At 50.8% G+C, this 12,613-nt stretch overlaps 1 protein-coding gene across 1 annotated transcript; it reads right to left on the bottom strand.

The window, feature by feature from the left end:
• Positions 1 to 3,999: 3,999 nt before the first annotated feature.
• Positions 4,000 to 8,413, bottom strand: POU3F2 (POU class 3 homeobox 2). The gene has a single exon (XM_019442920.2). It carries the CDS (start codon positions 8,126 to 8,128, stop codon positions 6,797 to 6,799), a length of 1,332 nt encoding a protein of 443 aa, XP_019298465.2. The 5' UTR covers positions 8,129 to 8,413; the 3' UTR covers positions 4,000 to 6,796.
• Positions 8,414 to 12,613: the final 4,200 nt, after the last annotated feature.

A 12,613-nucleotide genomic window follows, 5' to 3' on the forward strand; every position in this document is an offset into this window, starting at 1 on the left:
ACTCGCTGCGACTGTAACCAACTTTCCCGGGGGCGGCAGCTGTGCCCAAGGCATCTGCCCTCCCCCGCCCCCACCTCTACCTTCAGCTTCGGGTGGGAGAACCCACCACTCGTTGGCTGCCCCCCCCCCCCCCCCGACCTCCAGGGTCTCCTTGGAGAGTGAGTGCGATGGAATAGCCGGCGATGTCCGGGCTATCGACCCTCCCCGTAAAGATTCGGACGTCGGAGCCGCGAGAGCCGCAGAGTCCCCCGGTTCCTGGCAAACACTCTGGAGCTGTTCGCTGTCCCGGAGCGAGGGCCGGGGATGGAGTACAGGGAATGCCCAGCTCCCCGCGCCTCTCTCCTCCCTGCGCCGGCAAGCTGGGCAGTCTGGGCCTTCCTTTCAGCGGCCTGGGCTTCCCCGAGGTGGGGGTGGCACCGCGGGGCTGGGGTGCCTCCTTGGGCCTGAGCACCGAGGAGAAGCGGCCGGCAGCACCCTCGACCTCCTTGGCCAGGCGCTGTAACAACTTTGAAGAAATATTTGGTGAAGGGAGCAAACAAACAAAAAGTTATTAATGTCGAGTCATTGTCTCCAGAATCGTGCGCTGTGGAACGTAAAAATTCTTCTGCCGGAATGAGATTTCTGAACAGAAGGAGGGAAAGAAGTCCCCCCCCCGCCCCTTTCCACGAGGATTTGCCTGAACCCTAAAGCCCAGTGATTTACAATGGCTGATGTGTATTACACACCCGCAAGAAACTTTTTCTTTTTTTCCCCAGTCTCCTGCCAAACTCTGGCCAAATTTGTGTGTGTGCCTTACTCTCCCCCCCCCCTCCCCCAAATTTAAACAACAAACCCAGAGGAAACACTGGCGGGAGGAAAAATATATGCCCCAAATCAAAAAGGATGCAGGTTCAAATTTACTCCACAGCGAGGTTTCCTACTGCTGTCGTTCTGCACGCCGAGAGTTAATCGTATACAATTTATAACAATCAAAATCCCCTCCATATTGCTCAGATGGGGTCCTAATGCTCCCCTGTCTTTCTAAAATCAGTGACAAGTGAGTCTTTGTGGGGCATTTATTTCCTTCTTTTTTTCTAGATGACAGGTCCCCATTCTGAGAGCAAAGAGCTGTGTGCCGCCAGCTACAGACCACACTCCAGAGCCCAGACTCTTCACGTACGAACCGCATATGGAAGTTTTTTTGCCCCCCTCCCCCCAAATCTCAGACAAAGAGCTATAAAAACTCAGAAAGACGTGAAAGGAATAAACTTTAAGATATAGATGCACTTTTACTGGTGTATTAAATAACATTTCAGACATGTTTTGTTTTTTTTTTTAAAGAAATACATCTTAATGTTATCAACAACCAGAATTCTAACAATAAGAGGCCAGGGTTGTTTTGATGGGATATGATATTGTTTCTAAAACCTCTAACAGCTAAGCCAAGCAGAGTTGTTATTAAGGTAAAGGGAAAGTACTACATGATAAAGTTAATTAACTTTCTTTTTCTTAAAAAATAAAGGAGGGAACAAATTTCCCAGCTTCCCACAAAACGTAAGAACAATGTGAAAGTATTCTGATTGTTTATCTCCATAACCAAGCGAAGGCTTTAAGAAAACTCAAAAGCCATTTTCTGGTCCTCCTGTACCCACCTCTAGATAAGGATGCATTGGAATAACTCTGGCCCAAGTTCTACAAAGGTGGGCAAGTTTATTCCACAGTTTTCTAGCTGAGAGGCAAGCCCCTACCACTTTTGCATTATTTCCTGTACTGAATCCAGCGGTGAGAATAGGTACCAGGAGCCCTGGTTCTCCCCTCTCACCATCTGCCCCCTGGTAAGAGATTATGCATCACTGAAAAAGTAAACTTTCCCGAATAGGGATCCTGTTGGTATAAAATTTAGCTGAACATCCCATTCTGTCATATTGTGAAGCTTCATTCATAGTACCTCCAGATGTACTTTCATTTTAAATAGACACTGTCCCTTTTGCCTCACTGAAATATACAAGCAGACCCAAAGAAACACTTTTACCTTTGACCCTCCCTTCACCATCCTTCTTTCTTTTTCTGTAAAAGCTCCGCTCTTTATCTCATTCTTTAACTTGTCTAGGCATTCAATAGAATCTAGAACAGAGTTCTATAAACCGATTGAAAAAAAAAATCAACAAAGACAAATCACAGAAACCAGTGACAAAACGATAATTTCTCTCCCCCAGAAACACAGCACTACCCAAGCTGCTTCCATAGTAAGGCAAAGGAAAGGCGGATGTATGCAGCTTAGAGATGCACAGGCACAGGTACCAAAGCACTCCCATGCCATCCCCCCCTGCCCCCCATTGTTGCTGTTGCATCTCTTTATTAGTTGGCTTTGGAGAAATAAGAAGATAGAAGGATGAGTGCCTTTATGAAAGCCATTTCATCAGAACGTTTTGCCAACCAGTGTGTGGCTTTCACTGGTAGGAGCAGGAGGGGAAGGAGAGTGCTTTTGTTGCCGCCATCTGAAATATAAAGGAGGTAACTTCATGGGAACTGAGAATGTCTACAAGTGCCAAGCACAATGTTATTTGTGGCCATTCCCTCTATCTGACCTTCACACGACTCTCCCACATGATCCGTTCTCCCCCATCGTACACCATAAATTTGAAAAGTGACATATTTTGAGGAAACACAGGAGCTTTTTCAGGACGGCCGCGTTCTGCATTATTGTCTTTGGGGAAAAGAAAGGGTTTGTCACTGTGGCTAGCCAACATCCTAGGGATGGCTGCCCCACAAATGTCTCCCAGTGGCAGTGATGGAGTTTTTTACGTTAGCGTGTAATACATTCCCCAAACCGGCAATGAAAGTGCCCGAGTAGCTTTCTAATCTGAACGGCAAGCATGGGTCAAAACCATGGCGTGTCCGTTTAACACGTGATGGTTTCCAGTCAGTAGCCCCTGTGGCTAAGAACAAAAAACGCCTTCTCAAGGTCCACTAAAATGCCCTGCAGAGGGCAGATGCTGCTTGTTTTCTGCCTACAATGGAGAAGGATATTGACCCAGAACTCAAATCTATATCCAGCTTAAACATTTTACCCATCAGCATGTCTGCGGTCACAAAACACTTCTTCTTTCTGTCACTTCTCGTTCAGACTATTGATAAGATCATTTGGCTGAATCTGTTTGGGACCTGTGTAATATTGACTAGGAGTTAGAAAAGATGATCAGATGTAATAAGCCCAGAAACTACCTTTCAAAATGGACATTTATGCTTAAACCAGTGTTTCAAGGAGCACTCCAAATATATCAGCAAACTTGTAAACTAACCCAACGCTGCTTGGATTTTCCACTAATCTTAAAACTGATTTTGGTAAGTATAATGCTCCATAGGAGACTATCTGAAACAATCTGTTATTAGCATCACAGCCTGAGTCTCTCCCATACATTCTTCTCTCTTTTTTTCTCTTTCTGTTTTAGAGCCTGTTTGCTTGCCTGAAGAGAAATAGATACTATTGTATAAACCACTGCAAAATCCATTCCCCACCCCCCACCCCTGTAAACCTAACAGGAATAATATTTAGGTCCTACCTCTAATCACTCGGTAAACACACATCTTGCATATTGTCAGAGTTACTCTTTGTTGGAAGATATTTGTTAATTATTAAAAAGAATAATACCCTTAACTAAGCTTTGCTCTTTTAGATCCCAAATTATGTGAGGACAAGTGGGTAAAGATTAAAGTCCACCTAGTTGATTGATGCTCTCCAAAAAAGCACAATCAGTTAAGGTAAAGGTAACCTGGAAAGAAGATGTAGGGATATCTGCATATATTTAAAGGGGACAAACATCTCTCTGTTGGACGCTGAAATGGCAAACGAATCAGAACTCAAACCCAATGACCATTTCAATTTAGTGCTATGGGCACAGTGACTGAAAGGTCTGGGACTGATAGTTTTTTGCAAAGAAAAGTGAAGTAGAATCAGAACAGTAGTCTCTCTTAAAAACAAACAAACAAAAAAGCTCTGAAAGTTATAAACATGAAACCTGGCAGTATACGCATAAAATTTATTCCAAAACTTTATGAAGTATAAAGGAAGGGAAGTATTTTACACACAACTCAACTCAGTCAGTATAAGGTCTAGGGTTTCCCCCCCCTTAAAACTTGGCACTATCTTTAAAAATAAAATAAAGATATTTCAATAATTAGAACAAACTATGAAGGTATTGTGCATTTCTGTTTTATGTAGATAATAAAATATTACTTTAACATAAATATATAAGGATCTCTGCGTTTTTATTTTCCCCACAAGCACAACCAAATGTACCAAAACAAAGTATTTTTAAAGAGACTGAACAAAAAAATTACATCCCATATAGATTTTGCTCATCTACTCATTTAAAGCTACAGAAAAACAGTTTCCAGAACCTTTTTGCTTTAAAAGAAATAAATATACATTGAGGCAGGCCACTTAAAAATGATATGAAAATATTTCCCTGGGTAGCATTAAAAAAAAAAAGAAAAATAGACAAAGAAACATTTAAACTATTTCTGCATTTCAAAAGACAGATATTAAACATATATACATAGTGGTAAGGTTCAGTGGTAACTTTCTTCTTAGTAAACCCAAGAGAGTTAGAGGAGCTATAGACAAGTCCCCTGAACTCCAGCGTCTGACCTTACCCACTTGGTAATAAGAATCTGAAAATTCATTTCCTCCCTTAACCATTGGCTATTTGCCCTGCTCTGGATTGCTTCACTAGAGGCCAGTCCCCACACCTCAGGAACAAGCAGTGTGATACAGCCCGAAGCAGCAGCTCTGTGTCCATCTCCTCGTGACATTCGTTGGGGGAAATGAAATACAGGCAAATAAATATGCCCATTCTAAGTCATCATTTATCTTGCAAAAACATTGAAAATGAAACAATCACAGGTGTTTGAAAAGACAATATAAAGCATATTTCCTAAAACCTTAACTACTGAGTGCAATGCTAATCTGATGCTGAACCATAATTTTATGGTATTGAGAATTTAATTTTTTAAATAAAGATTTGCCTAATACTTAACCAGAAAAAAAAAAAGCCCCAAACTTTTAAGATTAATAAAAAGTGTTTTCCCTTTTAGCGCCCTTTTGTGCTGATTATTTTTTTTAAATATTTTAACTGGTCACAGTTTAATGGTATTTATTTTCAATAGTTAGAAGTTTTTTCACCTACACTTCCCAGTAGAGTCTTTTGTTATGGGAGTTAACCATTTTCCATCAAGATAAGGTAAAAGCGCACTTAAAACTATTAACAAAGGGAGAAAAGGAAGGATAGAAAATAGCATTTTTTCCCCCAGTTCATTTGGCTTCCTTAGTGAAAGAAGGGGGGAAAGCTGTCTAGGTTAAACTGGTATTTTCTGTGATAAATTATAGGAGAAGAAGGTGTGGGACCTTAAATTTGATTTGATAAACAAATGAGCTAGTGAAGACAAAACCAGCCTAGAGTGGAGATATCCTCTGTATGCATATGGGTATTTGTGCAGTAAAAAAAAGTCTCTGCATACACCATTAAGTTCCCAGATTATTTTCTTTATGTTAAAAAAAAAAAAGCTATTAGAGGAACAAAGTTTAACTGCTGCTCTCAGCACAAATAATTCCTCATAATTAAGTTATTAAAACTGAAGGCAGAGAACTATACAGGGGTTTCTGAAGATATATATTTCCCTAGTTCTCTTCAAAGTGCCACTTTCTGTTGGACGACTCTGGAAATACATTTATAACCTCCACATTTCCTCTGAGCTCTTTCACAATGGGCCCGCCTGATAAAATGAAGCAATCAGTCACTCACTATCGATTTTTCTTTTTCTCCCCTCCACAACCTCCCCCAGAAACACTGCCTGAAAATGAAGTTTACTTTGTGGCTGGTCACAAAAAAACCAATGCTTGACTCATTTTTGTATTCCAAACTGGACTCTTGCCTTGGATAAAGCGGGTAGACCATGCACGTTTCCTGAAAGCAGAGAATTATTTATTTTGTATGAAGCCAATCGTTTTTGCTTTGGTAAAAGAAGCAACTAAATGTTACACCAATGTTGGGGGGAGCCTGAAGGTAACCAAAGTTCACAAACAGGAAGAAGAACAAGGGGCAACACAAGAACGTTAGAAATGGAGAGTAGCCAAGAGCTGGCTTCAACTCTCCCTGCTGAATAAAACAACAAAACAAAACAAAACAAAACAAAACAAAACCCGGCAATTTCAAAATTAACCGTGCGAGAAAGAAAAATACGTTCAATGAATTTGTTGGTGTAAACTTCAATTTTCTTGCAGTGCAAATTTATGCGGTTAAATTTTGACTACATCAAAGAACATGTGTATTTTTTCCTCCTTCCTGATGAGGATCCACATTAAATCAACACAGCAGAGCATGTGCCAACTCCGAGCATCAGGAAGCTGTTTTGTGTTTATCACGGTTTGGTGGATTTTTTTTTTCTTTTTGGTAATTTATTTAGTTTTGCCAGGTATTTAACTCAGTGCTTGCCATCTCTCCTTCTCTCTCTCTCTCTCTCTCTCTCTCTCTCTCTCTCTTACACACTCTCTCCTCACTCTATGAGACACTCCACTCCATTGCCTGGGTACTAGCCTGTAAAGGTCAAAACACATCATTACACCTGCTACCGTTTAAAGGATAGTCCAGTGCCTTAGTTGCTTTCCTTATTATTTTTTTCTTTTTAAGGGACGGGGAAATAATAATTAAAATAAAAAGAACAATCAGAAGTTAGAGAGGGAACAAGGGGGCCGGGAAAGGGCCGTGGACCGTAGGGGAGGGGGAGCCCCGCGCTCTGCCCCTCCCCCCGCTCGAGTTCACTGGACGGGCGTCTGCACCCCGTGGTGTGGTGGCGTGTCCCTACTCCCCCCGTACACATCCTCGGCGCCCGGCAGAGTCCCTCCGGGAGGGGTCATCCTTTTCTCTTTCTGTCTCCTGTTACAAAACCAAACTCTCACCACCTCCTTCTCCAGCTGTAAGCTGTCCGCGAGGGAGGTGATCTCCTGGGCCGAGGGCTTGGGGCATTTGAGGAAATGGCTCTCCAGAGCCCCCTTGACGCTCACCTCGATGGAGGTCCGCTTTTTCCTCTTGCGCCCCTGCGCTGCGATCTTGTCTATGCTCGTGGGGCTGCCCGAGGACGAGTCCGCCTCCTCCAACCACTTGTTCAACAAAGGCTTCAGCTTGCACATGTTCTTGAAGCTCAGCTGCAGGGCCTCAAACCTGCAGATGGTGGTCTGCGAGAACACGTTGCCGTACAGGGTGCCCAGCGCCAGCCCCACGTCCGCTTGGGTAAATCCCAGTTTGATCCGGCGCTGCTTGAACTGCTTGGCGAACTGCTCCAGGTCATCCGAGGTCGGCGTGTCCTCGTCCGAGTGCGGGTCGTGGTGCGCGCCGGGGTGGCCCGGCGGGCCCTGCGGGGGCGGCGGCGGCGGCGGCTGCTGATGCGGGTGCGAGTGCGGGTGAGGGTGGTGGTCGGCGTGGTGCGGCTCGTCGTGCGCGTCCCGCAGGCCGTGGTGGTGCAGCCCCGCCGGCTGCCCGCCGGCGCCCAGCATGCCGTTCACCGTGAAGCTGGGCTGCGAGTAGAGCAAACCGCCGTTGGACGCTCCCATGGAGGGCGGGAGGTGCGCTGCAGCCGCGGCGCTCCGCCATGCCCCGGGCCCCGGGTGGTGGTTGGCGGCGTGGTGCACCAGATGCGGCGGCCGCTGCTGTTGCTGCTGCTGTTGTTGTTGCTGCTGCTGCTGTTGCTGCTGCTGTTGCTGCTGCTGGTGCTGCTGCTGCAGGGCGCCTGGCCCGTGCAGCTCGTCGCCGCGGCCGCCCTGCTGTACCACCACCGAAGGCTTGATGTCCGGCTGGCCCAGGGGGCTGGTGGACCATGGGGAGCCGTCGCCGCCGCCCCCGCCGCCGCCCCCGCCCCCGCCGCCGCCGCCACCGCCCCCGCCGCCGCCGCCGTGGGACAGCGCGGTGATCCACTGGTGAGCGTGGCTGAGCGGGTGCCCGTTGCTCTGCAGCGCGCCGTAGTCGCCCTGCACCAGGCTCTGAGCCTCGCGGTAGCCCCCCGCGCCCTGCTGCATGCCGCCCGGCGGCTCGGCGTGCACGATGGAGGCGCTGGAGGTGAGCAGGCTGTAGTGGTTAGACGCTGCGGTCGCCATGACTCTCGGAGCCGGACTGAGCGCTCCGGTTAAAGGAGCCGCGCATTTGACAGTTACTTTTTTGCCTCGGGCTCCTCTGCTCGCTCGCTCTCTTTCTCTCTCCTCTCTCTCTCCCCCAGCGGGCAGCTCCGACGCCCGCTCCGACGCCTTCTGTTGCTGCTCCTGCTATTACTGCTGCTGCCGCCGCCGCCTCCCGCCCGCCCTCGCTCTCTTTCTCCTCCTCTCCCTCCTTCTTGCTCTCGCTCACTCTCTGACTAGCTCCGCGCTCCCCCCTCTCCCTGCTCTCTCCAGCTCTCTCCCGCTCTCTTGGCAGCGCCAGCTCGCAGCGGCACGCGCCTGGGCCCCGCCCCCTCCGCCCCCTCCCATTGGCTCCGCGCCCTTTGATTTACGTGGATACCGCTAGCAACCTCCCAGGCCGGCGCCACTGATTGGCGTAGAGCTGCCCCCTCCTCCTCCCCCCCGGGCGCCGAGTCCTCTCAGCCCTCCTCCAGTCCCCCCTCTCCACCCAATTCAGATTCTCTTAGTTCTCACCACCCCAGCTCTCCAACCCCGGGGCTCCTCCGCCCCTCTTGGATGGGCCCCGCCCCCCATCTGTCTCCCTAGCAGACGCGCGGTGCGCGCGGTGGGGGGGGGGGGGTGCTGATGGTGGGGGGCGGGGGGCAGCCTCAGTCCTTTTCGACCACAGCCACTTGGAAGACTTGGGTGTGTGGGGGTTGTGGTGGCGGGGGGGGGGGGTGTGTTGGTCTACCTTCTCTTCCTGTTAGGGCTGGGGTGGGGGGTGAAGAAGGAGAGAGAAAAAGAAAAGCTGAGTCGCAGGAGCCAGGGGTAGTCCCGTTTTTATTCACCTTGGGACACACACACACACACACACACACACACCAGCGTTTCTTAAATCAAGAGTCAGAAGCCAGACTTGTCCCCCTGTTGAAGTCTCCTTTACCCCCACGGATAGAATTTCAATGTCCACGTGCTTTTTGCTTCAGGATGTGCGGACACTTTTGCCCCCAAATAAAGGTCCTTTTCCTCCCTTCCAACCCGCCGCTAGCACAGGCTCCCTTCCTTTTAGGTTCCAGGCCCAGTTGTCTCCCAGCCCCTGGGCGAGAGGACCCCATGAGAGGCAGGCTCAGCCTGCGCTCATCCACTAGTGAGAAACTCCTGTAAAGGCGCGGAACTGCCTGCTCTGACAGCGCAGCGGCCTGGACCGAAAACAAAACAAAACTCATAAAGTCTGTCAGATTAACTAACACACTGGGGCGCGCGCAGTTTTGGCTTAGAAAACCAGGAGCCTGGGCGGGAAGACCTTTGCCCTGTGTGAGGCCACAGAAGCGCTGGCAAGCGGTGCTCAGCCTCCGGGTGCGGTGGCGGCACCCAGGGCCGCTCCGGGAAGCCGAGACGCGGAGCTGCGTGCGCGCTTGCCTGTGCGGCTGGCTCTTCTCGATACAACTTTTCCGTTAGCTGCTTCCAAAGGGAGGAACGGTGTGTGAAGGAAAATGGGCTGATGCTAGGGGGATCTTCCTAATTAGTAACTTCTACGGACGCCAGCGGGTGGGGCTGGTCTAACTCAGCTCTCGGGCGCTCGCTGGCTAAGCTCCAGCTTAGCCTTCAGCCGTGAACTCCAGAGCAAGACTGCGGGAGAGTACACCGCGGCGCCTCTCTACTGGGCGCGAGCGCGTCGCTTGGTCAGTTCCCTAGCCACCGGGAGCAGGTGCCTGCCGCGGGCTTAGGAGCCTGCGAGCCTGGTGGGAGAGACTCAGGCGCGGACCCTGCCTGCAACAGCGGGACCACCACGCAGGGCCAAGTGAAGGGCGCGGATACTGCCAAGAGAATCAAAAGTTGCTGCCGGGAAAAGAAAAAAAGACCCCAGGGAAAGTGACTTTCGTCCCCACCTCTCACCCTTGGCCCTGTGCGTTGTAGCGCTGGCGCTGCCGGGGGTGGTGGCTTTGTAAAGGAAGCCAAAACAACGCTCAAGAGGAGCACTTTGGGGCCTCCGAGCATCTTAATCTAGACAGCAAAGTGGAGCGGGCCAGAGAATTCATCATGACTAACGAGGAGCGAGCTCTTTGGGGAGTGGCTGAGTTGTTTATAAATCACCACGTTGAGCACCCGCCCGGGCAAGGCGCTTTGGCTGAGAATTTCCACGTGCCCTGTGTTTATGAGCGTGTGTGTGGGAGAGAGAAATGGTTAGGGGAGGGGCGAACCCACAGGCCGCCAACAGGACGGACCTGCTTCCCCCCACGCGCGCACCCGCGCGGCAAGGCGAGGACACACACGGAGTGGCGCTCGGTCCCAGCGCAAGCGCGGAGCCACTGCAGCCGCACGCCTGGGGGCTGCTAGGAATCCCGTAACTTTGCCCGGTTAGGAAAAAATGAAAAAGTCCTAGCCTCGGAGAGCGCAGACTCGGCGGCTGGCGCTGGAGGCTCCTCGACAGGGAGCGAAGGGGCTGGGCGGCGGGCAGGACCGCCTCCTCACGACAGCGGCCCGGAGTTCCCGGCGCTGGGCGCGCGGCTCTCCTGGGGCTTTGGGAGCGCACGGGCGGCGTGCCAGCAGCGTCCCATCCAGGCGGGCCTCAGCCCTCTGCCCCCCCCCCCCCCCCCTCCGCCTCCCAGCTCGGAGAACTCAGAGATCCCCAGATGGAGGAATCCAGCCGCCGGGAAGGGCAGTGTCCGAATACTCAGCAGCTCACCCCCCCCCCCCCCCCCCCCCCCGCCTTCGCCCTTTCAGGGCAGGTGTCTGCTTTTCTCTGGATTTGATTTCACTCTCAAGGGACAAGGCCCTCTGCAGCCCGTGGGGTGATACACTCGAGAGAAGACAGGGTTTCCAGACACATCTCTGAGAAAGCCGAGGCGGCCGGGCTCGGAGTCAGTTTAAAGGTCTCTCCACCTGCCACTTCTTCTGCCGCCTCCCCTCAACCCCAGGCTTTGGGCGCTCGGTTGCGGAGTGGGGGCAAGAATATGCTGCACGTGTACATCAAAACTTCCTGTCTGTAAAGGGACTTCACTGGGACTCTGATATCCATCCCACGTAGAGGTCCCGGGTCTCTACTCCACTCCGCTCCCACCCGCCCGCCCCCATTTTGCTGGCAGACGTTGGAGCCAGAACGTTCTCAACAGGGCAAGCGGGGTAGTTCTCCCGGATTAATACACCCAATAAATCCCCGGGAGTACACAAAGCAATGCCCAACCCCTGGGCCTCAGCCTCCGCACCCCACCCCCAACCTCGGAGCCGGGCCAATCGCCGGGCGGGCAGGGCTGGGCGCGCACCAGGGCTCTGTGTCCCACCTCCCCCCCGCGCTTCCCCCGCCTCCCTGCTTGTCGCCGGAGGCCCGGCTGGCGCGAACGCCGGGTCCTGAGTAGCCTCGGCTTCCTGTCTGTCTCCCGGCGCGACTCTTCCCTGGGGCTCCGGGAACCGAGACTCTCCGGGGTTTTAGCTCCAGATGGGGGCTTCTCATTTTCCCTCCCCCGCCACCCCCACCGTCGTGGGCACCTTTTTTTTTGCGGCTGACCCGGCCAGGGCAGAGTCTGCAGGTCTCCCTGCCTTTCTCCAACCCGCATAAAAGCGCGTTGAAGGTGTCTCGGGGAGACACCTCCAGGTTTTGATTCAGCTCATTCCCTTTCACTGTTCAAAGCAGCTGTTCAAATACTGAGGCTGCTTACGTTGACGTGGAGAGGATTTCAAACAACCCTAAAATGCTTTGAACTGACAAGGTGTCTTGATATCTCCCTCACTCCAGCACAGCTCTCTGAGATCACTCGCTAGGACAATGGCTGAGCAGGCTGTTCGAGCGGGCCTCGCTGCCTGGGGGCGGCTGCAGGGTCCCCTGGGCCCTTTCAGCGAGAACAGACTTGAGGCACCCTAAGAAGAGATGCTGGCAGCGGCGCTAGCCTGGGCCCTTCCCTTAGGTCCCAGGAAGGGCTGTACTCTGTGGGTATCCTGACCTGGACTGGTTTGAAGAAATAGTGCGGACTCCCTCTTGCCCGGGTGCTCTGCGTGGAGAGGAAACAGCTCAACGTATCCGAACGTAACCGAAAAGACCCCTATTTATCTCCACCCTGTCACCCTCCTCAAAAGAGTGAGCTGGGCCTGGCCCCTTAACCCATGGCCCCCAAAGTCTTCACTTGAATAACAGTAATGGTATCAGTCCATGCTCTCTAACTTGAACTCTAATTTATTAACTCATTCATCTACTAAACACACACTATAGGTAAAACAAAAACAAAAACATTTATTTATTTCTCTGTACCAGGACTTGGCAGAAAAAACACCCATAACCATTCCCACACACTGTGCTGAAAAGGCACAGTTATTAAAATAGAGAGATGGTATTCATTTGATAGATCTTAATTTATTTCTTATTTAGGTAGTCTCATGATAATAAAAATCAGGAAACAGGAAAATTTCTAGGAGGTGGCAACTGGCTTAAACTTGGATAAAATTGCCTGTTGGTGTCTCCTTTTAAATGTATCCTCCTTGGAGGAGGGTTGTTGA

This window comes from Panthera pardus, unplaced genomic scaffold (assembly GCF_024362965.1).
Source record: "Panthera pardus isolate Hobbes unplaced genomic scaffold, ASM2436296v1 HiC_scaffold_17, whole genome shotgun sequence".
In the NCBI taxonomy this organism is placed as follows: Eukaryota; Metazoa; Chordata; class Mammalia; order Carnivora; family Felidae; genus Panthera; species Panthera pardus.